We start from the raw sequence: 27,725 nt of genomic DNA, 5'->3' as shown, positions 1-27,725 counted from the left end.
AACCAGACCGACGGAGGGCGCGCAAAAAGAAAATTACAAATCGTTTATTGGAACCGGGCTATAGAAAATATCATGAGGAAGACGCCAGTCGTGTGCCCTAGAAATGTTTGAATTGTGTGCGAACCTAAACCGTTATTTAACGTTGTTGATTTAGTTTAATGCGCAGGAGATTCTTTATAGATTTTTATCGTATATTTAAATTAAACGTTTGGATTCCATTTCTTCATTCCATCAAGTTCTATTAGCAATTACCACACAATGCACACAAACATTCAGTCCTTAATTAAAATCGTCTGCCTCAAATCTAGGCATTCATATTCATTGGCCAATACCAATTGACCCGGCGCCGCCTGGAGCTGTCGAAGCGTCATAGCTCAAGTTAATATGGCTGAGCGGCCAGGTGAGACGATTTTTTTATAGACAGCTGTTGTGATCTAAGGTTATTAACCTCGATGATATGTGCTTATAGTTTAACAGCTATTATGTGCGGTGGATGCATTAATTTTTATGTATGTATTAATAGTGAAATTGGCGAGAGAGAAATGTGGGCGAGTTTTTAACAGGATTTTGGCTATTTCTGGTTCAATTATTTTTTTAAATCAAAGGCAATTTTTGCAATGTTTGGCAAACTTTTTGCTACAGTGCACACTTCATGTAATAACTTGGTAAAAGGAGCCAGAAAAACAGTGCTGTATTAATAATTTAAACTGCAGCATTATACTGCAAGGTCTCGATAATTTATATAGTGACCAAAAATTACATGAACCGTTATTTGAAGATTTATTTATTAGAGATTATTACCAGAATTTTATAATTCGAATAAAACCATGAGTGATGGTACATCTATCAAAATCTAAGATCTTTTAGCCATTTAAATTTAGATCACGTTTGATACTAGTTTTTGTGAATGTTTATGAACTTGTTTCGCCTACCATCAGGTGTGCTGTATAATAGTTTGCTTACTCGATATGTATGTGGACAAAAAGTGACATTGACTTTTTTCTTACATATCTAGCTGATACTATAGCCCTGCGGATTCACCCGCTGACAAAGTTCGAAAAAAAAGTTCGATCAGCTCTTTTCAGTCCAAAATTCATAAAAATCGGCGCTGTGGTTTTCAGACAGACAGGCTTTCGCATTTATAATACTAAATATGGTTTCTGAATCGGAAAATTACTGAACTTGCCTATATCGTACACACAATTATACAAGTTGAGTACAAAGTTCACGATCCCTAAAGTCCATGCCTAAGGTCGAATACTTCAAGGGTCGTTTTAGCGTGCGCGGGTCGTTCATCTCAATCGCAAGGTCGTCGTTAAATCGTCGTATGATCACGAAGTAAAAGATTGGAAGACATTATCTTGGTGGAAAACGGGGTTCCAGGCTTTATGGAGAGACGTTGAGGGTGAAAAAGTTTGATTAATTGTTTTTTTTTAAGTTTTACCTTTTTCTCCTTACGGCTTATTAGTTATGTGTTTTAGATTTTAATATTTATTGCTATATATTTGATGTTAAATACTTCATACTGTCGCAGGAATTATGGTAATTGCGTTTCTTTTTCATAATGAGCTTCTGAAATTGAAATTTCTGTAAATTTCCTCCCCCTTGCAATCCTCCTGCGATGTAACACGGTTAATTTGTTAACTGTTATATTAAAAGGGATTCCAACAAGTTAAATTTTGTGCCGGAAGTCGTGAAATTTGGAAAGGACCAATCGCGATCGCGTGACCTTGTCTCGTGTTTTTTGACCTCCGCATTGAGGTTGCGGAAAATACTCTAGATGCGAAATTATTTACTGGAATATTATTGTTATTACGCCATATAAATAAAACATGACGCCGTTGAGTGCTTTCTGGAAAGTTGGAGGGTACTGTTTTTAATTCTTGAAATTTCTAGCATAATGGGACAGGTTTGCATTGGTGTTTTGTAACGTGACAATCTTTAGATTGTTACTGTAGTGGATATTGATGCTAGTTGAAACAAGAGTATGTCGTTCGATGCCGTGATGGGACTCCTAAATAAGTTAAAGATGAAAGATCTTTTTTTCCAAATGGTGCTTATAGCATAGCGTTTTAAAGTGGTTTTTCATCGATATGATTCTTCGATTTTACCTCCTTTGAATATATGTATAATTTCAAATAATGATCGCGTAATAATATAACACGTTTTAAAACTCATTACATTTAATCAGCTATCGTTTCCACGCATTGTTCGCGGTGTCAACGCACTTTACATCGCTATTAGCATATTATCAGCCCTACGCTGGCGATTTGGCGCTTTAGTGTTCCCAAATTAGGGATCGATTGCCAAGAATATGGTAGTTGTTTCATTGGTTCATATCTAGTCTATTAATATTTGTTTCTAGCTTATCGACGCAACTTTGTCTGCTCTAAAAAGGAATATTAACACGCTTTTATTACCTTCACCTATCTTCTTAATATATATAAATCTCGTGTCACGATGTTTGTCCTCAATGGACTCCTAAACCACTTAACCGATTATAATGAAATTCGCACACCATGTGCAGTTCGATCCAAGTTGAGAGATAGGATAGTTTAAACATGTTGGTACCACGGGCGAAGCCGGGGCGGACCGCTAGTATGTTTGTATGTATTAAGACTCGATTTTGATCTTTAAACGGACAGATTTAATTCAAACTTTGTACACATATCAAGGATCTGTGACAAAATTTATTTTTGTATTTTTCTGTACTACTAGGAAAGGTGTCAAAGACGCCTATCTATTTTTAGCTCTTTTTTTTAATAAGACAGTTAAGAAGTTAGTTGTAGTCACATATAATATATGATACTGTTATATGTGTAATTCAATAGTTTATGCTGCTTCTGCATATCTTTCTCTTCTTTGAGTAATTTCGAGCAAAATACAATACAGTATAAATCATATTCGTAAACAGCAAAGCGTAGGTACATATTTTACAGAAATAGATAAACAGTTTTTCAGTCGCACAACACGGGCAAGTACAACGACCGTCCTTGTTGGTTCAGAAAGGACGGAAGACGAGGTCTTTCGGTGATAGGGTGCGTTGACTTGCGCTTTTCACTTTTATGGTTACGTGTTGAGGTTGAGAGAGAACCTATGGAAGGTACTTTGGCTCCTATTGTTATCTATACGTAATATTATAAAGCTGAAGAGTTTGTTTGTTTGAACGCACTAATCTCAGGAACTACGGGTCCGATTTGAAAAATTCTTGCGGTGTTAGATAGCCCATTTATCGAGGAAGGATATATATCATCACGCTAAGACCGGAGAAATGTAAGAAATAATAGTAAATGAGAAACTGCCTTCTGATGTTTTGAACCTATTTGTTATATATGCAGAACTAGTGGTCCGCCCCGGCTTCGCCCGTGGTACATATTTCGCAATAAAAGGTAGCCTATGTCCTTTCTCGGGTATCAAAATATCTCCATACCAAATTTCATGCAAATTGGTTCAGTAGTTTAGGCGTGATTGAGTAACAGACAGACAGACAGAGTTACTTTCGCATTTATAATATTAGTATGGATTCACAACAGATTAGTTAAAAGTATAAACAAGTATGTACTAATTGCGTAGTATCCTTTTAAAGGAACGCTTCGTCTGATCGTTGTAGATTGTAAAATACACTACGACCTACGTCGTTATTTTTGACAAGTGGTATGAAATGCGTGCTTTGTTTTTTTTTTTTACAATTTTGAGCCGATAATTTATTGTTATGAAACATTTTGCAATATAGCTTCATGAATCGGCAATTTTAATAAATTCAATGTAATTACACGATTAATATTTGTAATAGGTACCTACCTCATATTGTGAAAATTTTCTCGAAAATTCGTAACGACTGTTTTGACATTGGTTGCGTAACATTTCGTTAATGTATCTAATCAGTAGTCTGTTGAACTCGATTCTGAATGACAAATTAGGATATGTAGGTACCTGTGTTGGTAGGTAGTGTAGGTATTCATTGTCTGAAACACAATGTAAAGTATTGTTATAGTGAATATTCTTCTATGAATTGGTGTGTATGGTTTTATGTTTTGGATACAGCGGTTTTGATAAGACTTTCAGTAGTGAGTGGATATAAAAGTGACACTAGATGTCTTAGGCTTAAACTTATGACGTGTTATTTTTAATGATATAAGAAATGTATTGGGTCGATCGTTAATTAATTGTTTATATGTAATTAATTGAATATTTATCTTTACGTGAAGTGTTCAAACGATTAATAATTCGTTGTAATATAATATGTTAGTGACTATCATTAAACTTGAAATATAGTCATTAAGATCATAAATAAATCCATAATTAGAATAGCCACCAGAAGTAATAGTACGAGATCCGGCTGCAGGATCAGTGCGTTCATCGGTTTTTTGCTGAAAACCGAATTTTTATGTATATTTATAATTTATTAGGAGAATTTATATCGACTAGGTTGCCAGTCAAAATTTGGCCGCAAGCATGTTTAATTAAAATTTTTCTAATCGGTTTTTGGGAAAAAAATTCGTTCACTTGTTTTTTGAATAAAATGTAGTCTACATCACGTCAAATGATATAAAAATTCTAAAAAATCACGGTTGCCGCTTTTCACCTGGCCGCAACATCTTGGCAGCCTGGTGCAAACAGGTATGATTTCGATTCATTTTTACGTTCATAACGCACATTTATGAATTATATATCAAATTAAAGCTAATTTTTTTCTATTTATTATCATATATGGTTGCCTAATTAAATCCGGCCGCAAATAAGGGTTGCCGGATGTTAAAGATGTTGAATATTTAAGGTTGAGTGTAAACATGCTTGCGGCCAAATTTTGACTGGCAACCTAGTCGATATATATTCTCCTAATTATAAATACATATAGTTACATAAAAATTCGGTTTTCAGCAAAAAACCGATGAACGCACTAATCCTATATTTATAATTTTTATAAGCCAACAACCATTATTTGCGGCCGGATTTAATTAGGTTTTCAGCAAAAAACCGATGAACGCACTGATCCTGCGGTGGGATCTTAGACCTTTCCACTACCACATAACAGATAGGTCTTTTTATAATGACGGGGCCGCGGGTCTTGGTTGGAATTCTTCCGCGATCAGAATATAGGTCGCGATAGGTCCTACTAAATTGGTTAGATAAACAAATTGTCTCTAATAAATGTCATAGGACACCACCATCTATGAACTTACATTCAACCAGGAGGTCAATATACAATGGCTAGGTTTTGTTATGCTAGTGTGTGTGCGAACGAATGTCAATGATTTACGCGTAAACAAATTACGAATGACCTTATGTGATTCATAAAGAGCATTGGACTATTTTAAAAGGAAAATTGGAGACGTACCTACTCGCTGGGAAAGTTGGAAGATAGTTTTTTAGGGTTCCGTAGCCAAAATGGCAAAAACGGAACCCTTATAGTTTCGTCATGTCCGTCTGTCCGTCTGTCCGTCTGTCCGTCTGTCACAGCCGATTTACTCGGAAACTATAAGTACTACAGTGATGAAATTTGATGGGAATATGTGTTGTATGAACCGCTACAAAAATATGACACTAAATAGTAAAAAAAAGAATTGGGGGTGGGGCCCCCCATACATGTAACTGAGGGATGAAATTTTTTTTTTCGATGTACATACCCGTGTGGGGTATCAATGGAAAGGTCTTTTAAAATGATATAAAGTTTTCTAAAAAACATTTTTCTTAAAGTGAACGGTTTTTGAGATATCAGCTCTCAAAGTCGTAAAAAGTATGTCCCCCCCCCTCTATTTTTATAACTACGGGGTATAAAATTCTAAAAAAAATAGAGGTGATGCATGCTAATTAACTCTTTCAACGATTTTTGGTTTGATCAAAGTATCTCTTATAGTTTTTGAGATAGGTTGATTTAACTGTAATTTATTATATTTGCTGCTACGGAACCCTTTGTGCGCGAGCCCGTATCGCACTTGGCCGGTTTTATTGAATGATAAGAATTAGGATGAAGGAAAAGTTTAAGAAATACCAAATTAGGATGAAGGAAAAGTTTAAGAAATACCAAAAATTTGTGTGTATATTACCTACGTGAAATTTTAATTAAATCGTATACTTTCTTGCGTTTTTCTTTCTTTCTTTTAGGAATATAACCGCAATATCTATTAATAAGGGATATTCAAAATATTTCGGGTACTTAAATGTAGGGCCGTATGAGAAAAATTATCAAAATGTTGGTTATTATTATTGATGACGTCATTATCTAAATACCTATATGAATATGTATTTGGGAATTTGTCTGAAAATACTGCATAAAATCATGCATATGTGTAATGATAGTTTGCACAAATGTTTTGGTACCGAAAAAATGGGTTCAATGTCCCACCTAGGTCAGTGTTTTTACCGCGAAAACTGGTTGATATTATGTTATTAATATGTGTGCCGATGAAAATCGTTCTAGAAAATTCGATTAAAATTTGTGTTTGAATGTTTACATTCTAATTTTATCGTTTACCTTGTAGAGAATAAAAGACAGATAGACGAACTCGAGATAATTTTTTTAACATTATTTCACTACAAAAATTTAAGTGCTTGCAATGAATATTCTAAAATTACTTTTTTTTTTTTTTTTGTGTGGTGTCTCTCAATGTTAGCCAGAAGGGCTTCTACATTTTAACGCGGACGCGGGGGTGAACTGAAGGTTCACCCTGGTAGCGACATGCACAAGGGCGTCCCCCCTTGACGGGGACCACGAACCTCGGCTTGAGCTGTCGCTTGAGTGGAGGAGGCCAGAAGGGCCCTAATCGGACGGGGAAAATTACTTCATATTATGTTATTACTTAGTGACGAAGGCCGTTTTTTTTAATTAATACATTATTGTATTTTTAGACAATACGAATTGAAATAACCTCATTTTAATTAATTTCTTAAAATAGGACTACCTTGAAAATGAATTTATTTATTTCTTTATACATTTCCAGTTAATACAAACAATATCGTAAAAGCCATTATATTTATCAAAATGTCAACTAATATAACATTTTTTATATATGTATATATAAAAAAAATCCAATTCTTTGAACCCTTAAATCGGGTCAGTAGTTTAATATGAAGTGCGGTGTGGTGCCAACTCAGCGAATTATTTTTAGGCTTTTTTTTGTATTTGAAGGTAGTCGAGTATGTAAGCCGATGTTATTATCTACTCCGTTGGTTTTAATCCCGTTTTGGGTATTTTTATAGTGTTTATTTACGAATAATTCAAATTATAATTAGTTTGAGGTAGACTTATACTAGTAGGTTATGATGGAATAAAAAAATCTTTTCATAAACTGTATTTATATAATGTTGTAACAGAGAATTATAAATACCTTACATAAATTTAAAAAAAAACTACTAAAATTAACATAAACATTGCATAATTTTGTCAATCAACATAGGATATTACGTATAGTCGAAAAGAAAGCTGTTTTTTTGTCCGTCCGTCCGTCCTGTCCCTCCGGATGTGTAACAGCAGATGGTTTCAACTTTAATCTGTTATTATTAGCTCGAGGTGATAAATCGAATGAACTCACTTAATGTTTGGATTTTGGATATGATAGTTGTTATGATTTAAGTCTTGATTTAATATAATATTTTGTACATATTCGAGTCCTTAGAAACATTTAGCAACATACACCTACCTATATTGTAAAGAAAAACAAATACAGAGAATAGTATCTCTCTTATTCAAAACTAGCGGTCCGCCCCGGCTTCGCCCGTGGTACATGTTTACGTTTTCTCCCCATAAGAACCATCCTCGTACTTCAAGGAATATAATAAAAAAAGAATTATCGAAATCGGTTCAGCCGTTCTCGAGTTATGCGCTTACCAACACATTTTGCGATTCATTTTTATATAGGTATAAGAAGAAGAAAGAAGATAAGAAGAAGAAGAAGATATCTGTATGCTTTTACTTTTTGCTTACTAATATGACGACTCGAAAGCGACTTTGAGAAGTCTTCGTTGAGTAAATATATTGTAAGTATAGGAGTTTGATGAATTTTTCGTCAAAATTTGAGATAGACTTATACATTAGATTCATATAAACAGACACACGGTCTACTCTGAATTCAGAAATAGTACTTTCCAAACAAAACAACTTTTAGATTACATATTATATAATCTTCTTATATATAAAAATGAATCGCAAAATGTGTTGGTAAGCGCATAACTCGAGAACGGCTGAACCGATTTCGATAATTCTTTTTTTATTATATTCCTTGAAGTACGAGGATGGTTCTTATGTAGAGAAAATGTAAACATGTAGTATTAGTATTACTTGATAACCATTATCTCTGGGTCCACCTCTATAACTATTCATTGGACATAGGTGCTATATATCGTAAACCAGATCCAGTTACACTACAAAATTTTTTCGAAACCTTTGGAATACAACTTCAAAAAAGTAGCAGAGCCATCATATTTGGTGATTTCAATATAAATTTATTAAACTTGGATCGGACTAATAATACCTACAAGGACTTGGTTGAGATAAATGGCTTCCAACTACTAAACAAGATTGATGAAACATACTGTACACGAGAAACCAATACGACAAAATCAATTCTAGATCATGTAGCCACAAATGTGAAACAAAACGATTTCCACCTTGCCATTGTTGAATCAGCAATGTCAGATCATAAACAGATATTTTTAGAAGTAAAAAAATATAAACCTGAATTATTTAAAAAAATAGAATATGAAGCACTAAATTACAATGAATTATATTTATACATAAAAAATAACCCTATCTACAATAACAATTTAGAATATTCACAAATGGAATTAAGATTAAAAGAAGCAATCAATAAAAACAAAGTCATAAAATCAAAAATACTCAACAAACCAAGACAAGACTGGATACACAGAGATATCATTAAAGAAATCAACGACAGAAATCAAATTTACTACGAGCACAAAATGAACAAAGATAATAAATGCATTGAACAGAAGTTTAAAAAAAAGAGAAATCAAGTAACAGCAAAAATACAGAAAACAAAAAATGAATATTATACAAAGGAATTTAATAAAGTTCTCAAACAACCAAAGAAAATGTGGAGCCTTATAAACTCGTTATCTAGGAATAGCATAAAGGATACTGTCATTCCACAGATCAATACCCCTACCGGCTTAATAAGTGATGAAAAGGAAATTTGTAAGTGTTTTAATATGTTCTTTGCTTCGGTTGGCTCGATTTTAGCAAATAAAATTCCTAAAACTCAGAATTATCAACTTAATGTGATATTAGATAGCAAAAATTCATTCACCCAGTTTAATCCCACTAACGCTGAGGAAGTTAAAAACATTATTAACTCGCTAAACTCAAATACCAGCTCAGGGTTAGATGGCATTAGCGTTAAAGCCTTAAAATGTATCAAAGACTTGATAAGCCATGATCTAGCGTGTTGTATAAATAAATGTCTATCAGAAGGAACATTTCCAAACTCTCTAAAAATTGCTAAAGTCGTACCTATATTTAAAGCTGGTAGCAAAACAGACCCTAACAATTACCGACCAATCTCTGTCCTATCTGTTATATCAAAAATTTTTGAAAGGGTCTTGCATACTCAATTAAAAAAATTCCTTGACTCAATCAACTTTCTTTATCAGAAACAATACGGCTTCCGTCCCAAATCCAATACTCTCTCAGCCACGTCAGATCTTATAACAAAACTTATTAGTAATTTAGACAATAGAAATATCGCGGTCGGCATTTTTGTGGACCTAAAAAAAGCGTTTGATACCGTGAGCCATGACTTGTTGCTAACAAAACTTCAATGCATTGGTATCAAGGGAACAGCACATGAATTAATTAAATCCTACCTCGCAAACCGTTGTCAAATTGTCAAAATTGGATCATGTCAAAGTGATCCCTTGCCGATATGTTATGGAGTACCACAAGGCTCTATTCTAGGTCCACTTTTGTTCTTAGTATATATAAACAACGTACATGAGCTTCCCTTCAAAGGTGACATAAGTCTATATGCTGATGACACCAGCCTATTCTACTATGGACAGTCAATACACTCTTTGATATCGGAAGCTCAACACGATATGACCCTCCTTAACACTTGGCTACAAAATAATCTATTGACAATTAACGTTGAAAAAACTAATTATATTATATTCTCACCTAAATCTAAAAAAGTTCCAACACATGCCCCTCTTTTTATAAATAATCAACAAATTAAACAGATTAATGAAGAAAAATATCTGGGTCTAGTATTGGATAGTCATATGACCTGGAAACCGCATATTGAAAAAGTCAGGAAAAAAATAGTTTCATTGTCTGGTGCATTAAGAGGATTTGCAAAATGTCTTCCAAATACTGTTCGATATACAATTTATAACTCCTTAATTAAATCCCACTTAGATTATCTAATACCGATATGGGGAACATCCGCTAAAACTAACATGAACAAAGTACAAATAGCCCAAAATAGATTAATAAAAACCCTTTTTTGCTATAATTATCTCACTCCAACAAAGAAAATATATAAAGACACTAAAATAATGGATATTTCGCAAATTTACGTCTATAATACTTGTATTCTGATACGAAAATTGTTTAATAAGGAAATTCATACAGATATCACTTTAACTAAGAGGAAGCGAAATTCTAATCTACGACAAAATATATGTATTGACCACCTAAATATCCATCCAGCCCGTACCTACTATGGCTCAAAAAATTTACTTCATGACGGAGTTAAAATATATAATAGCCTACCTACAGATATAAAACAAGTAAAATCATTAGGATTATTCAAAAAGAAATTAAAACTTCATATACTACAAAATGAAAATATGCCCTGAAATAACTATCGTGTATACAAATTACAACTTAAAAATATAAGTGAATAAAATAAAATCAGCAATATAAATAAAAATAACAACGATCACATACTTACTCACCTAGTTTAAAAAAAATCAAAAGTAAAATTACTTCAAAAAAATAAATTAATATAACTAATATAAAGTGTTAAATATAACATAAAAAGTATATATTTTATGATTATTTTAAAATAAAGATTAAAAATCATTACATCATATTATGAATTATTATACTTATACATATTATATAAAAAAAAAACAAGATTGTATTAATTGAATTACTTTAAATAGCTAAGTCAACACTAAATTACTATTTACTCTAATTTTTAAATAAACTTACTATTAATATTTATTTTAGTTCATGCAATCGATGTCACATTTAGTTGCTTTATATCCGTGTAAACATTCCTCACGAACACAGCCATACCGTCATAAGACGATATTATTGCACAAAATAATCTCCACTCACCCGCAAATTTTTTAATTTTTTTGTCAAGGTGTACAACTTTGTAAAATACTGTGAAACTTTAGAATAAGTGAATTGTAAAATTCTTTGAAAATAAATGTCTCTAAACCTAAACATGTACCACGGGCGAAGCCGGGGCGGACCGCTAGTCTCCAATAATTTCGATACATTCGCAAAAACAACAAAAACAAAGAGTCGTTTAAAATAACTTAAACTATAGGTTTACGGTAACATACTAAAGCTTAAAAGAACAGCTGGTTACTACTATTGTATTTTTTGTAACAATACGTAGAAAATACACCGTCTTTTCGTTGACCAGGTAAACTCCATTCACAGACAATTCCGAATAATAATAATAGGGCATTGTTTCTCACTTTGGGTGTAGTTACTAGCTGTGCCCTGCGGTTTTACCCGCATTGCTTCGCTCCTGTTAGTCTTAGCGTGATGATATATAGCCTATTATATAGCCTTCCTCGATAAATGGGCTATCTCACACCGAAAGAATTTTTCAAATCGTTACCAGTAGTTCCTGAGTGCGTTCAAACAAACAAACTCTTCAGCTTTATAATATTAGTATAGATTATTATGTCTTAAGGTTCTGCACTACCTGATGTTATATTTATTGGTTAAATAAACTATATGTAAACAGCTTTGTAGACTTTTATAGTATACATGATATATGTGATAAATACAAGTGTTTTATTCTCTATTGTTATTATATTTAATGTCCCATGATATTCAAATAAAGCAGGTTAAATTTGAATTTAAACAGCTGAAGCTTATTTTTGTTATAATTTTTTGTTGCTATATGCAAAAATATATATATATATATATTATATATATATATTTTATATATATATATATATATATATATATTATATATATATATTTAAGGTGTAGTCACTAGAAAATAACTACAACAACTACGACACTAGCGGTCCGCCCCGGCTTCGCCCGTGGTACATATTTCGCAATAAAAGGTAGCCTATGTTCTTTCTCAGGGTCTAAAGATTGTCTGTGCCAAATTTCATCACAATCGGTTGAGAGGTTTAAGCGGGAAAGCGTAACAGACAGACAGAGTTACTTTCGCATTTATAATATTAAGTAGGGATATCCATAACCCATGACCTAGAATTAGAGTCATACAAAATTAATTTAAATTAAACTATATTTTTCTTGTTCACAGCGTACGGCAAAGTGTTCCTTGTTAAAAAGCGATGTGGGGTAGACGAAGGCAAGCTGTACGCGATGAAACTGCTCAAGAAAGCGTCCATAGTGCAGAAGCTGAAGACGGCTGAACACACCAGGACGGAGAGACAGGTGGGTGATTGTATACTGGCTGTGTGCCGCGGTTTCATCCGTATTTATGTGAAGAAATAATTCATCTAAAACACGTATTGATAGGTGAAATGCAAAATGATCATTTAATAACACATTTTTGCAACATTATTCGTTGATGATATATTTGGGATTTAGGCTGTTACGCTATTTACTATGTACGCTACGTATCTACACTACAAACTATAAAATGTACGTGCATAGAATCGCTTACCTAATTCGTCTTGCAAATATATCTTCCGATGAAACAAAAATTTTATTAGAAAATCAATCACAAAATTTATTAACATTTACTAAGCCGAACACTTTAGATAATAGCATTCCCTTATTACCTGTAATATATAGGTTAACTACAACTATTCTACAACTCATAAAATATTTAAAAAACTCACACAAAATCACTTACAGATGAAGTATTTAAAATCACGTTACACACACACGCCACAGTATGTATAAACATACAAATATGTATAACAGAATAATCCAATTAGGCATCGGGTAATCTGCACTGTGGCATTAAGCCTTTCGATAACTACTTCCGATGTGAGTGAATAATGGGGTTAGGTGGAGTGGTGTGCCGAAAATAGTAGTGTGATTTTGATAAATGGATTTAGGAGGAAGGAAAGGCATGTTTTGTTATGTAAACAGGATATTAGGCATGTTTTGTTATGTAATCAGGATATTTGTACAACGTGAAATAAAGCTTAGTTATTTGAATGATTTTCTAGTGAATAAGGGCCGATTTTTCAATGCTTGGATAAAACTTATTCGTCGAATAATGTACAAAACTACCATTTTAAAAACGTATTCCAAATTGCCCGTATTTGACAGTTTACGTGACATTTTAATATTATCGTGTAATACTTTATTGGACGGATAAGTTTTATCCAAGCATTGAAAAATCGGCCCTTAGTTTTATTGAAAAGATTTTGCAAATAAGTTTTTCATAACAATTAAATTAATAATCGACTAAGGTGATAATGATTAATGCTTCATCAGCAAGGCTTCCGACTTGTGTATTCCTACATATCTGTACTTTATGTACAATGCTCTATTGAGAGAAGAAAAATAATTATAATTGTCCGAAGCTTGCAATTAGATTGAAAAACATGACGACATTACACCTAAAAAATCACACTTCAAATGTTTGTGTATTATGGCTTTCACCTACATATACTGTATCAATGAAACAATTAGAATGATGAAAATGATGATTTAACTATATTTTATTTTGTCAACAGGTCTTAGAAGCGGTGCGAGCGTGTCCCTTCCTCGTCACTTTGCACTATGCGTTTCAAACGGACACCAAACTACACCTTATATTAGGTAAGTGTATATATAAGTAATAATAATAAAATAAAATATGTATATATGTGTATATAAGAGTTGTATATAGTTCTTACATTTCCATTTCCTACCAGGTTGCCTGGCAGAGATTGCTGTGTAGTTATAAGGCCGCCTATTGTGCAAAATATTTGTACCTTATTAGTTTGAACTGGATTTACTGTGTACTTACATTGTTTTGTTGAATCTGATATTTTGGTTTTATGGCATTCAAATGCTTTATAAATATAAATTTTTAAAGAATAGAAATACATCGCGTTTTAAATCCGTAAAAAATCATAAAATTACTTATCGATATGCAAAATTCAAATACAGACTACACAGTGAAGTTGTCGATAGTCGATAACATGAGTAATAGGTTCGATTCCGGTGCGAGTAAGCGGGTCAAGGCGATTTAACTTAGCGTTGTACGATGATATAGGTACTAGTTTGTTCAGCTGGTTTTGCTCGCTTGTTAAAAAATAAATAATAATTCTAAACTGTAATTACTAGAATAAATAATATTCATATTATAGCGAGAAAAAATTTGGTTTTTATTTGAATTTATCTAAAAATGTATCTTATAAATAGTCATGTATGTAATTGAAATTGTTTATAAAAATTAAAAAGAAATATAATTTGTCAGAGAGATTGATTTATGTTCCTAACTCATGAAATAGAATTTATTTTTCAATATTAATACAATATATTTTGATCATTTTCTCCATAATAGTCTTGAATAAAATATATTTAGACGATAATGTGAAAAATAAGTATAAATATTCAGTAATGTATGTTTATTATTATCAGTTAGACACCGAAAATTGTGATAACAATTCTCCCACGGCGTTTCGTTGTGGTTTCATGTTTGTGGTTTATTTATTACTTGTATTGTTGTTATAATAGGTTTTAATGTTTTTCGTAATAAAGACTATAGAGAATACTAGCCGCGCCGCGCGGTTTCACCCGCGTGGCTCCACTCCTGTTGGTCTTAGCGTGATGATATATAGCCTATAGCCTTCCTCGATAAGTTGGCTATCTAACACCGAAAGAATTTTTCAAATCGGACCAGTAGTTCCTGAGATTAGCGCGTTCAAACAAACAAACAAACTCTTCAGCTTTATAATATTATTATACATTAGATGGCTAATATAAGAATTATTACAAAGAAGTTATTTTTAATAAAAATATATATTTTTCTGACAGTACAGTATTTAATGATGTACTACAGTACCTTATCATATTTTAAATTTTCAGCACCTTAAAACTATCTTATATATAAAATTCTCGTGTCACAATGTTAGTCTGCATACTCCTCCGAAACGGGTGGACCGATTCTCATGAAATTTTCTGTGCATATCAGGTAAGTCTGAGAATCGGCCAACATCTATTTTTCATATGTACCACGGGCGAAGCCGGGGCGGACCGCTAGTATCTTTATAAATTTATACCTTAAAACTAGTTAACTCTTAATAATATTTTCATAAATAATGTTAAAAAAAAATATTGAAGAATACAAAAAATAGCCTTGAAAAATGAGGTCATGTTTAAATTTCGAAATACACACAGTTGTAAAAACTAATTCTAATAATAATTAACAATTGGGTCACTTGAAAATTTTAAAATTCTATAAATGTACAAAAACGCAACCTCGACAACGTTAGAACATGTTTGAATTATGAAATCCACATAAAAACAATATTTACTTATTTGTTTATTTTTAAAATTTAAAATTACCTGAAAAAGACAACCTTGACAAAGTTAGGCCGTTATTTTATTTCGAAATAATACAAAAACGTTCACAAATTAGGTCAATAATGTGTATGAACAAAATGCTAATGTTGTTTGGTACAAAAGAACTTATTCTTTTTTAAATTGGGACCTTGGTTAACGTAAACTACCTTTTTTTTTGTATTTTACCTAATTTCAATTTGGATATAATATAAGCGGGTCCGCATAGAGCGAGCAGCCTGGTGAAATTAGTTACTACATAGTATTGAATACAAAGTCGCTTCTCGCTTTCTGCCCCTACGGATTTTGATAGGGTTGTTTTTAATAGATAGAGTGATTCAAGAGGAAAGTTTGAGTGTATAATTTATTAGGTTTAGACATAGAGGGCGAATCCACGGGCGGATAGCTAGCTATGTAATAAAAATGAATCGCCATAATATGTGCAAAACGCATAACTCGAGAACGGCTGAACCAATCCTTTAATTGTTTTTTTACACGCTTTATATTAGCTTCACCTGTATGTTTGTTTGTTTGTAACCGACTTCTTTGGGCGCTATTTTGTTTTTAATAATATTCCTTGAAGTACGAGGATGGTTCCTATGGAGAGAAAACTTAAACATGTACCACAGGCGAAGCCGGAGTGGATCGTTAGTAAAATATAAAACAATACTACAATTCGACCGGTGCGGCATAAGCCGGCGCGGGCGGTTGCCCAACGCGCGGGCAATACGGCCGACCCACATAGCGCGACCTTGTCCCACTGATACGATGAATATAATCGACTCTCTAATGCTATCTGTGCTCTTTTGTGCCTATTATATTGTTTACATGTATCTGTATGCATGTGAATTTGGAAGAGTCAATGCATTTAGGGTGCGTCTCCACTGATGTGCGAGGATGCGCAGCGAGGAATGTGTTTTTAAAGAACCAGCCATATCGCTTCAACATCCTTATATGTAGTGAGAAAGTACGAGTTATTTTGAAGTTTAGTTTTATGTAAACAACATTTTGTTGTTTACAAAATGTTGTTTACACACCAAACAAAACATACTTCTGCAGAAATGATTCCTTATTCGTCTTCGTTCTTACTTAAATGATGTTTAAGGGTAACATTTATGATAGATAGAGACTTACCTTTTTCTCTTTTACCGTGCATTCAATGTCACTATAAGTCATTATAAGAGATAACGGCAATATTTTCTTTACAAAGTTTTTAATCGATTTTACATTGAATTATCAAACCAATGTAAGTGTAGTTGTGACCGCATTTCTCCAATCCTTATTATAGGTCAGGTTTGTTTCTTATCGCCTACTCTTTGACCCGTTTTATATGGTTATTACGCGAACGATGAAAGTTCATTGAAATTATTATTACAGGTACGTCGTGAGTGAAGATAATTGGTTATGTTTGTAAGCTTTAACATTGTTAATGTTTGAATTGTCGTAGGTCAACTAATGTGAAAGTAAATTTGATGTATAGGAAAATCACATGAATGATGAGAATGTAGAAGTTATAGCTAACAATTTTATAGTAGGTACATATGTAGCAAAATCTGTTAATATGTATTTCTATAGCTTATGTATTATTCTGATGTATAACTATATTATTGTAAAGTTTCATCTTAATCCATACAGCAATTCTTTCGTGAAAGAGTAATAGACATACATCCATCTATCCTCTCAAACCTTCGCATTTATATTATAGCAGGACGTACGAAATAAATAAAAATTTAAATGAAAAATGTGAAAACATGTTTTCCCTTTTCGCTCGTGTAACTAAAGACACGTGGCGCGGCACGTGCTTTAGATTTTCACTGAAAATTATCTTTTCACTGAGAAGTTCTCTGAGTAACAGTTCAAAGGGGTAACAAATTTTATTGCCTCTATAAGTTAGTTTTTCAATTTGTTTTATAGTTACTAGCTGCTAGGCCCGGTTCCACCCGGGTGGTCGACTTTCAAAGGTTACCAATTAATATAGGTCTCTTCTATGTACGCAATGTTATACAATAGAGAGGTCTTGTTAATTTGGTTACATTGTTGTTGTATGAATGAATGAATGAATGAATGAATGAATGAATTCTTTATTGCACACACCAGTTGAAAGAAATAACATAAAATACGATACAAACAAATTGCACAATGGGTGACCTTATGGCTATGAATGCGTATGAATGCGTATGGCGTATGAATCGAGTTAGGACAAGATGTTGTAAAAGTTTTAAATGCATTTCAATTTTATTTAGTGATAGAAATATGTGAAAGAGAGATATAGAAAAAAGTGCTTAATCTATTTCCAGTAAGAGCCGGTATTAATATTACATAACAATTTAAAATCTACAAATTAAAATTGATAGTTTCTACATAGCTTTGTTCCTACACACCTCGTTTTTACTCATTATAATAATAATGAGTAAAAACGAGGTGTTAAAAGTTATCATGCATTTAAAAACGTCATCTCTTAACCCTAAAAATATTATGGCTCAGAGATATTGCAACACAGCGTAAGCCGTGTTCCTTAAATTCGAACTCGAGACAAGGTCAATAAAATTTTGTATTTTATCCGTTTGCAAAATATCAAATCACTATAAAACGGATAGCCTTGACCCAGTGCGTTCAAAGTTTGTGCAACGGACGCTCGAAACGGTGTTTCTCATTTCTGTGGGAGCCGGGGTAATAATTATAAAATTTGACGCAAACAAAATTGGTGTGGATAATTTGTTTTGCGTGTGAAACTTTATGGCAATATTTTATTGGGAAAATAGATGGATAGGAATGCGTTTTGCTTGCGTGGACTTCGTTAAGTTCCTTCATTCTTAAGAAGTTTTTTTTGGAAATGTTAATAAATAATAATTATAGTAAATAAACACCCTTAAAATGAAATTATTGTAATGTCCCTGATCACTGATGAGTGTGCAAAGTTTAAATTCAATCTGTCCATTTAAAGGGTCAAAATCGAGTCTAAAGGAGACGCTTATATACAAACATACAGATGGAGCTTATTTAATCGTGTTAAAAAGTACATTATAGTTATCTTGGGAAAGGTCCTACTTTCAAAACAAAATTGGTAAATAATACGAACTACATACCTACTATTTATATATAAACTAGCTAACCGCCAGCGGCTTCGCCCGCTTTGTCTAAAACCTAATAAATTATATACTAAAACCTTTCTCTTGAATCACTCTATCTATTAAAAAAAACCGCATCAAAATCCGTTGCGTAGTTTTAAAAATTTAAGCATACAAAGGGACATAGGGACAGAGAAAGCGACTTTGGTTTATACTATGTAGTGATGATACGGTCTCCACGTGTCTCTATGATACATATTATATCGTTGTTTTTGTATTACAATGCAGTTTTGTCGAATGTATGTGTTGTGGAATGCAGGTCAGAGTCATAAGTGTGACGAGGTCGAATTTCGACTACGAATCTTATTAAAAATAATTGTTTATAAGCATTGCATACGTAGCATAGGCCCAAATCAAACTTCGTTTTATTTATAGGCACTGGACTATTCGTAAACGTAATGCCTAAAACCTCAATAGAAAGCTTTATCCTGTAACATTTTCTTTTAGTTAGTACATTCTGCCATATTCAGCATCACAAAAATTTTAGCCAAGTTTATACGAATTAAGAATCTATAGCAGTCTATACAATTTCTACTAATACCCTATAGTCTATAATTTCAATATGGGACCTTCACCATCCAGGGTTGCGAAGCAGTTTGCAGACACGTGGACGCGTGCATCGATTAATTTCACACATCGTTGCATCTTCGATACTTGTGTTATATAGATTGGCTCATATTTTTGTTTCTGTTTGAGTGTTTAAAGTAGGTAAGAGTATGCTATAGGGAGAAGTGAACAGTAAGATAAGGTGGTCCATAAGTATCTTTGCAGATAGTGGATTTGTATTTGATATTATTTTTTCTTAGTGTGCAGCGATTTTTGTTCATATCGTAGTCGTATATATTTTCATGTATACGATTATTCGAATACGAGTAACGAACATTGTTACGAACCATGCCTCTTAATTGTTAAATTTAGTGATTGATTTTTAAAGTTTTTGATCCCATAACTTGAAGACGAGCAGACTAACCTTCAAAATAATCAACGTGAAATTATCAAACTCGTGTAATAAAATAAAATATAAAAACAATAGTCGTGAGGTCAAAAAGCATTAGATATAATCTTAACAATTCGTGCCACTTAAGCATTTTGGGTTACGACTTACGACAATTCAGGCCACTGCTTACTGATTACTAATGTTTAGGTATTCTAATTAGGATTTGGTTTAATGGCAAACGAATATTTATTATTTGGAGCGGAATGTATCGGGTAATAAAGTTTAGTAATAAAATTCATTATATTTTTGGTTTTAGAAATAATATGCGGAGTTGAGTTTGGCACATGTGCCTGGAGATCAGTCACGTGCGAAATAATGTATTTATGATCATGGACAGATTGGAGGAAGTCGCATATTTGTATGTGTATTTTGTTAAAATGTGTGGAATTTGTAAGTGTGATAATGATGTATTAAAATGCATATTCCAGAGAAATAGGAAACACCCAAGGATGATGTGATACATAGTTTCTGAAATCTACGTTTGAATGTAAATTCCCAAATTGTTTTGTATCTTTTGGCAAATATCTTCAATTCAAAAATATAATTTTAGATGCATACTAACTTCTAAATAGAGTAAAATAATTTGGAAAATCCAAAAGTGCACGCCTCATAATTTTTTTTTAATAATTATTTATTAATTATTATTTTTGTTTATTTAATAACAATTAAACCACATCGAATCAGACCCTGAAAAATGAAAGGGTTCTATTCCTGAGCATACTCAAGCGTAAGAGAAAAAAAAAGACTCGATTAGTAAAGTATTTCGGTCGCTATCGTGTTAACAAGAAAATCCTCCGCACATACAGACACACGGACGTCCAAGACAGAACTTTTTTAAACTGTTGCACGCCTCATAAGCGAAGCGTTGAGGTGGGTACTACTGTCACTTCGCGCAAAACATCTGATTTTTCAAACTTAAAATGTATTTATGTATCATACATTGCACTTGTAAGATAATACATACACACACATATTAAGAAAAAACACTATTTTTAACGTTCATGATATTTTTGATGTCATTTTCGTTATTTAAACTAGTTAAAAAACAGTTTAAAAAAGTTCTGTCTTGGACGTCCGTGTGTCTGTATGTGCGGATCCTTTTTCTTGTTAACACGATAGCGACCGAAATACTTTACTAATCGAGTCTTTTTTTTTCTCTTACGCTTGAGTATGCTCAGGAATAGAACCCTTTCATTTTTCAGGGTCTGATTCGATGTGGTTTAATTGTTATTAAATAAACAAAAATAATAATTAATAAATATTTATTAAAAAAAATTATGAGGCGTGCACTTTTGGATTTTCCAAATTATTTTTTAACTAGTTTAAATAACAAAAATGACATCAAAAATATCATGAATGTTAAAAATAGTGTTTTTTCTTAATATGTGTGTGTATGTATTATCTTACAAGTGCAATGTATGATACATAAAGACATTTTAAGTTTGAAAAATCAGATGTTTTGCGCGAAGTGACAGTAGTACAGTGACGCTTCGCTTATGAGGCGTGCAATATTTTAAATTTATTTATTAACAGCGGGCGAGATCATCAACTAATTTTACAGAATTATGCGTAATACAGTTAATTAAGCCAGCTTGTTTACTAAATGCCTTCCTTGCACAGAATACAAATGAGAATTAAAAGTTTTCTCCCAACCAAAACCACGGGTATATCTAATATTACAATTTGCGAATATAAAACGGGGGCGTTCCGTAATATCCTAATGTACACAATACGGACCGTGGACTTTTTTCCGTTTAAAACTATTGTTCGCTGCATTGCACGTGCGGCTAGTTTGTGTGCGGTGTAGGTTGTGAGCGGTGGCGGGTGGCGGCCATCTTGGATATAGAAGCTTCTAGAATGTTGGAGAATGTTCTAGAATAGATAGCTGGGTTTTGGACAGGGCGTGTTGAAAAGAGGTTATCGAGAAATTATTTCGAGATTGAAAGCATAACGGATTCAGACTGATTAGCTGAATGCAAAATAAATTAATATAGGCAAGATGTAGAATTTCTGTTATGTATTTCTGTAATTTATAATTTTAATCAAGACAACATTTAAAAACGTTTATCCTTACAAGAAATAACGACAATTTACATCAATTTCCCAGATTTCTCTTTCTAAATCTATTATTACCTTGCTACTTGCTATTAATTTTCATTGAAATTAAATTAGAAACATAGAAAAAAACATTGCAAGAAATAAGTTTTATGCTTTTGATAAAATAGAAGCACGTGCGCAGCTAAGTTTTGACTTTGGATATTCATTAAAAACCTATTATAAAATAATTAAATGAGCATCAGTTTGTTTATAACAGATAAGAAACAAATATAATTATAATTTATTTAGGTATAATATATGGAACTTACTAATAATATATGATTCCGTCTTGTGATATTGTCGGATAAGTATTAAGTTATCAATATTAAATCATTCGTGACGAAACTAAGGCGTATAAAGATCTAGAAATTAAAACCTAGAACCAATAGACAATCGCTCGTCACTTGTACCAAGCAAGTAGTTTGATAGCTTGTGTAATGTCAACGGGGAGCGGATATATTGAACTGTTATTGTTTTAGCCTCTCAGACCTTGATTGTGTATGTAACTCGAGTTTTATTATAAAACCTTACTAAAGTACTTATATACGCCATTCGATAATACACTAGTGCTGTCGTTATAGGGTTCACTTTTTTCGGAGTTATCGTCTACCCTCAATGTTTGGAAAAAATTTATAGGGCAAAATGTATATGGACATTGGCCAGTTAACAACCAAGGTCCCTTTAAAGGAAGCTATAAAAATCGTATTCTCTATTGTCAAAGTTATTTCTGTAAATGTGTCTAGTCCCTCCACGTGTCTACCGTGAATTAAAAACGTGTTTTAAATCCGTTAAATGTTTCAAACGACATATTAATTATTAAGCTACTTAACAACTTGGCTATGACAAAATTCGTGTATAACAATAGTCATAAATGCCACATGTATTTATTCGACTTTTTATAAATCCCAAAATAGATTCTGAAATTCCCAGACATTGGTTATAAGAATATCGTCATGGAAAGTAACATAGTGTTTTGGTATATGATGAATAATGTATGGGCATTGGGCTGCCTAGGTCAGGGACGCGGTATGATACGCTGAATGGCGTGATGTTTTTGGATTTTTAAGTGTTGAAGTTTTGAAGTGAAACTTCTTTAGGTGCGTTGAGAGTAAAATTTCAAGGTCGCGTCATTGCAATACAGCCACGTCATCGAATAAGGCGATGATTTTGGTATCAATGAATCTTGCAAAAGAAGTTTCTCTTCTGACACGTGTGCTTGGCACTCACGCTCACTCATGAGTCATTTTTTAATCTTATCACTGCTTTCTTTATAATTCCGGGGCTAATAATAATCTGTCCGTACATCCATACTAATCCATACTAATATTATAAATGCGAAAGTAACTCTGTCTGTCTGTCTGTTACTCAATCACGCCTTAACTACTGAACCAATTTGCATTAAATTTGGTATAGAAATATTTTGATACCCGAGAAAGGACATAGGATAGGTTTTATACCGGAAATCCCACGGGAACGGGAACTATGCGAGTTTTTCTTTGACTGCGCGGGCGAAGCCGCGGGTGGAAAGCTAGTTGTTTTATAAACTTATTAGTCAGTTATCATTCAAGATTAATATCTAGTCAGAATGTCTCATTGCTATTGCTAAAATCTACTGTAATCCATATCAGTTAGACTCGGCTAGAGTTCAATGATTTTTGGGCCGGTATCACCGCTATCTAGTAGCCTATCTGACGTAAATTTTCTAGTCCAGGATCCATCGCCCATTTTAGCAAGTGATTACTATCAAGCTAATTTTCCTCTGTTAGCTAGGAAATTATTGGGCGTCTCATCAAAATAAAGCTACTCACGGAAAATTAGCTTGATAGTAATCACTTGCAAAAATGGGCGAAGGATCCTGGACTATTCATACATTATTTCTCTTTATAACTGACAGATAACTAAACAGAACATTGAAGCTGCCCTTAATTTTGCAACAATAGTTTTATCATAAAATTCTTTTCATATCCGTCGCTTTAACATCTCGAGACGTCAAAAACTTTAGAAAGTCCGCGAGCAAGCAGTGTTCGTTTAATTTTACTTTTATTTAGCCTAGATGTAGGTCAAACTGTTTGACTGCAAGAGAGCTAGATTATCTCGATCTTAGGCTATATTTAGTTGGATAGTGCATTGCTTTGCTTGCTGTTACTGTGAAATGTTGGTGGGAAATGGCAGGAATGCTTGTGAAAGTTTCTGTATTAGTCACTCTGATGATTGTCTTTTTTGGTTGGTCTGATTTAGAGTAGATAGAAATTAGTCGTAAAACTTCGTATGAACATGGAGTGACAAATTCAAAACTGTATCAAGTTCATCATGGGTACAGTTTAATCCTATATTTTTCAATAATATTACTACGTCAAAAATAAAAATCCATAAAACGCAGCAGTTATTTTCTTTGATTTCATCTCAGTCCTTGAATCATAAGTAGTGTCTAGTTATTTATATGAATAAACATGATTTGTTACAGATTACGTCGCCGGCGGGGAGCTGTTCACGCATCTGTATCAGAGGGAACACTTCAACGAGGACGAAGTTAGGATATACATAGCTGAAATTATACTCGCCTTGGAGCAGTTACATAAGGTTAGATCTGGTTCTGCATTCTTATTATGATATTGTATACACGAGCGGAGACGCGTCCGTGTTGTGTAGATATTCTGTGGCCTTCTTCCAGATGAATGAGGACTACATCTAATGAAGTCCTTTAACTACTTAATTCTCTTAGAATGCTAAAATTTACTTCTACTGGAGTTTTTATAGATCCTCCCTCTCTTCTATCAACATACTGAAAGCTATTTCTGCGGAAATCTTGATTGCTTTTTCCTTTTCAGCTTTTTCATTTTGTTATTCTTTAGAAGTCTCTTTTTCCAGCACACTAAAAGCTTTATATAATTTTTATAACTGCCATCTTCCATCAGATTATTCTTTATTCTTTATTTTTCCAACACAAGTAATTTACAGGTATGTATACCCAAAACATTACAAGGCAGTTACTTAACTAAAATTACATCATTTTTTATAAATAAGAAATAACAATATAATATTTATATAAACTTATACAAAAATATATCGCTTTCATTGCTGTGAGCTAGCACGTCAATTGAGCAGCTTTATTCCTCGTATTAGGGGAGCATTCCTTCCACTCTTCGTATTATCTTCACCTACTTCTAAATAAATCTTTATCTCGTCTCTTTTTCCATTTTCCATCCCTTTAAAAAGCACTACGAAAGTTTTCAACGATTTCCTCCCTTCCAGCTCGGCATAATATACCGCGACATTAAGCTCGAGAACATACTCCTCGATGCGGAAGGCCACATCGTGCTAACAGACTTTGGTCTCTCGAAGGAGTTCTGTGGGGGGGAGAGCAGAGCGTACAGCTTCTGCGGCACGATAGAATATATGGCGCCCGAAGTAGTGCGCTGTGGCAGTCAGGGGCATGATATTGTGAGTTATTTTGAATTATTTATAAATTGTTTTTAGTTTGTAATTATTAGGGATGGATGGGAGGGCAGTGTTACTGCAGTGGAAGCATTATTAGTACTTTTTTTCATATCTGTCGAACCGCACTTGGCCAGCGTGACCTGAACTCGCATATGAGGTCCTTGCAGTGGGAACGTATATGGACTGATGATAGTGATGACTTCACAGGGATCATGGAAAGAGTACGAAACTTTGGAATAAATAATATAATGAATTAAGCGCGTTTAAAATACGTTAGTTTTTGTGAAACGTGTAGGAAATATCAAATATTTATAGTTCGTAGTTAAATCAAAAGAAGATAGTTCATATCTAAAAGGGCACATGGTCTTGTTACTTAATTTTTGATTGAACAGCTGTTTGGCCGAGTTGGTTAATTAGCTGCAGCATATCTACAATAATCTTTGGGAAAACCTACATCAATGAATGGTGTAATCTACTAACAAAGTAGTAGGTAGTACATTATTACCCTTTTCTCTTAAGCAAATGGCACATTTCCTTAGCGATAAGGAAGCCAGTTGACAACAAAGGTATATTATAATATTATGTATATAGTTTACAATCAATAAAACCTTCATGGTGCATGATCTAGAATATATTATATGCTATAGACGCTTATCGTAATACCTAGGTTGTATGTGAAAATTGTAGGTTAGCTAAATTGAATATATGGTAGGGCGTTTTGAATCTGTTTAACATCCGTAAGGGAATAGTGCGTCTTGGTTTTTATGCACGCTTTCTTTAAGGGGAAGGGTTGTGTGAAGGGAATTAAAATAAGTTTAATTTGATATTATACGATTGATTAGTGCTATTTGAAATGGAAGGAAGATGACTGCATAGGTAATTGGTGCACAGTTTAAATATAATGAATGAGAAATGTCATCATGACATACAGTATTGTCCAATAGAGAAAGCGAAAGAAATCTATTTTTCTGTTTATGATGTAGGTATATGAATTTTATCGATTTGCAACAAAGTAGATATCAGTTGTATATTACTTATTTATGTACATGATAAAATATACTCTGTAGGCTATCTAGATTTCTATATATAAAAATAAATCGCTATTTTCCTTGGTCACGGCATCACGCGTGAACGGCTAGACCGATTACGATAATTCTTTTTTTACAATATTCCTTCAAGTACGAGAATAGTCCTTATGTAGAGAAAACGTAAACATATACCACGGGCGAAGCCGGGGCGGATCGCTAGTATCTTATAAATTTCAATTTCTCTTTTCATATTTCGCACGCTATTCAAATAAACGAGATAATAATAAATTCGTTATAATAAATTTCAAATTGTAAAACGTTCTCATAAATCAAACTAGAAAACACAGTGTTGCAACCGAATGTGTTTTTCTTTAAAAATATAAACATTATAGAATAACTTCTGTAGTGATACAAGAATAGAATCAACTGTACTATTTCACAAAATACACATTTATCTTCAGACTTGTTGTCTTGTAAATGTCACTTGTGTTTCGTAAAAGGTTTTTTTTTGTATGTTTGGAAATAGCTGGAAGCACGGATTTAGAATGTTTTATCTGCTTGGAACGTATTGTCCTATTTTAATGGGATTTTTGGGATTTGTGTAAGTAGATGCTAGTGTCGTGAATAATTTTGTTAGAGTACCTTAGGTTTAAAATTTAAATGTGGTTCATTATTTCCGTTTTCTTTTTAAAGTTAAGTACATAAGCTCTTGTCTAACATATTTATTCAGAAAGTCTACTTGTGTGATATAACTACAAGTTTTGACAATGGAAGGAAGAAATAGATCGTATTAAATATTTCTTGGCAAAAGGAATAAATCGAGTGAAAATGACTAGAGATGGCAATCATTAATTTATATTTGTCACATTTGAAGTATAAATCTAATTTTCGCGTTTTCAACATGAAATAAATCACGATTTAAATCCGCTCACATCAAAACAACTACGCCGATATATTAATACTTTCCCGTATAACTCAGCTGTTGGTGCAATCGTTGGAACACTGGTGAAAGTACTTGCTTCTGTAATGCCTCGCTACACTTGGCTTTTTTATCTGAAAGTCGAATTATATCACGGTGATGTTAGCGCATTTGGTATAGCAATTTCAGGTGTGAAGGAAAGATGGAGATTTAGGGATAATAGTGTCAAATGCGGTGTCGTTAATGGAATGTTTTGAAAATTTGAAATTTGAACTATTTTAACGCTAAAAGTTTAAACTATCAAAATAATTACACAATGTTTACTATATATGTATTATAATCGTTAAATAAACAGTCTAGTTCATTCTTTGTACTATAATAGTACTGTAATACACAGTTGCAAGGAATCCAATGGATCATCTCATCA

At 33.0% G+C, this 27,725-nt stretch overlaps 1 protein-coding gene across 2 annotated transcripts in view; it reads left to right on the top strand.

Annotated features, from left to right (window-relative positions):
* LOC149476660 (ribosomal protein S6 kinase alpha-5-like) overlaps positions 1 to 27,725 on the top strand; it is a 95,790-nt gene that overhangs the window by 33,694 nt on the left and 34,371 nt on the right. For both annotated transcript variants that reach the window (XM_089711864.1, XM_089711865.1), the window contains exons 3-6: positions 12,486 to 12,619; positions 13,879 to 13,963; positions 24,378 to 24,493; positions 25,166 to 25,354. In XM_089711864.1, the coding sequence (XP_089567990.1) occupies positions 12,486 to 12,619; positions 13,879 to 13,963; positions 24,378 to 24,493; positions 25,166 to 25,354 (524 nt within the window). The remainder of the gene's footprint in view (positions 1 to 12,485; positions 12,620 to 13,878; positions 13,964 to 24,377; positions 24,494 to 25,165; positions 25,355 to 27,725) is intronic.

Source organism: Colias philodice, chromosome 27, assembly GCF_061535455.1.
Source record: "Colias philodice isolate Cphi_HAF_F1 chromosome 27, ilColPhil1 Martin Lab GWU primary, whole genome shotgun sequence".
Classification (NCBI taxonomy): domain Eukaryota; kingdom Metazoa; phylum Arthropoda; class Insecta; order Lepidoptera; family Pieridae; genus Colias; species Colias philodice.
The sequence above is the reverse complement of the archived record's forward strand: the minus strand, read 5'-3'. Positions and strand labels throughout refer to the sequence as shown.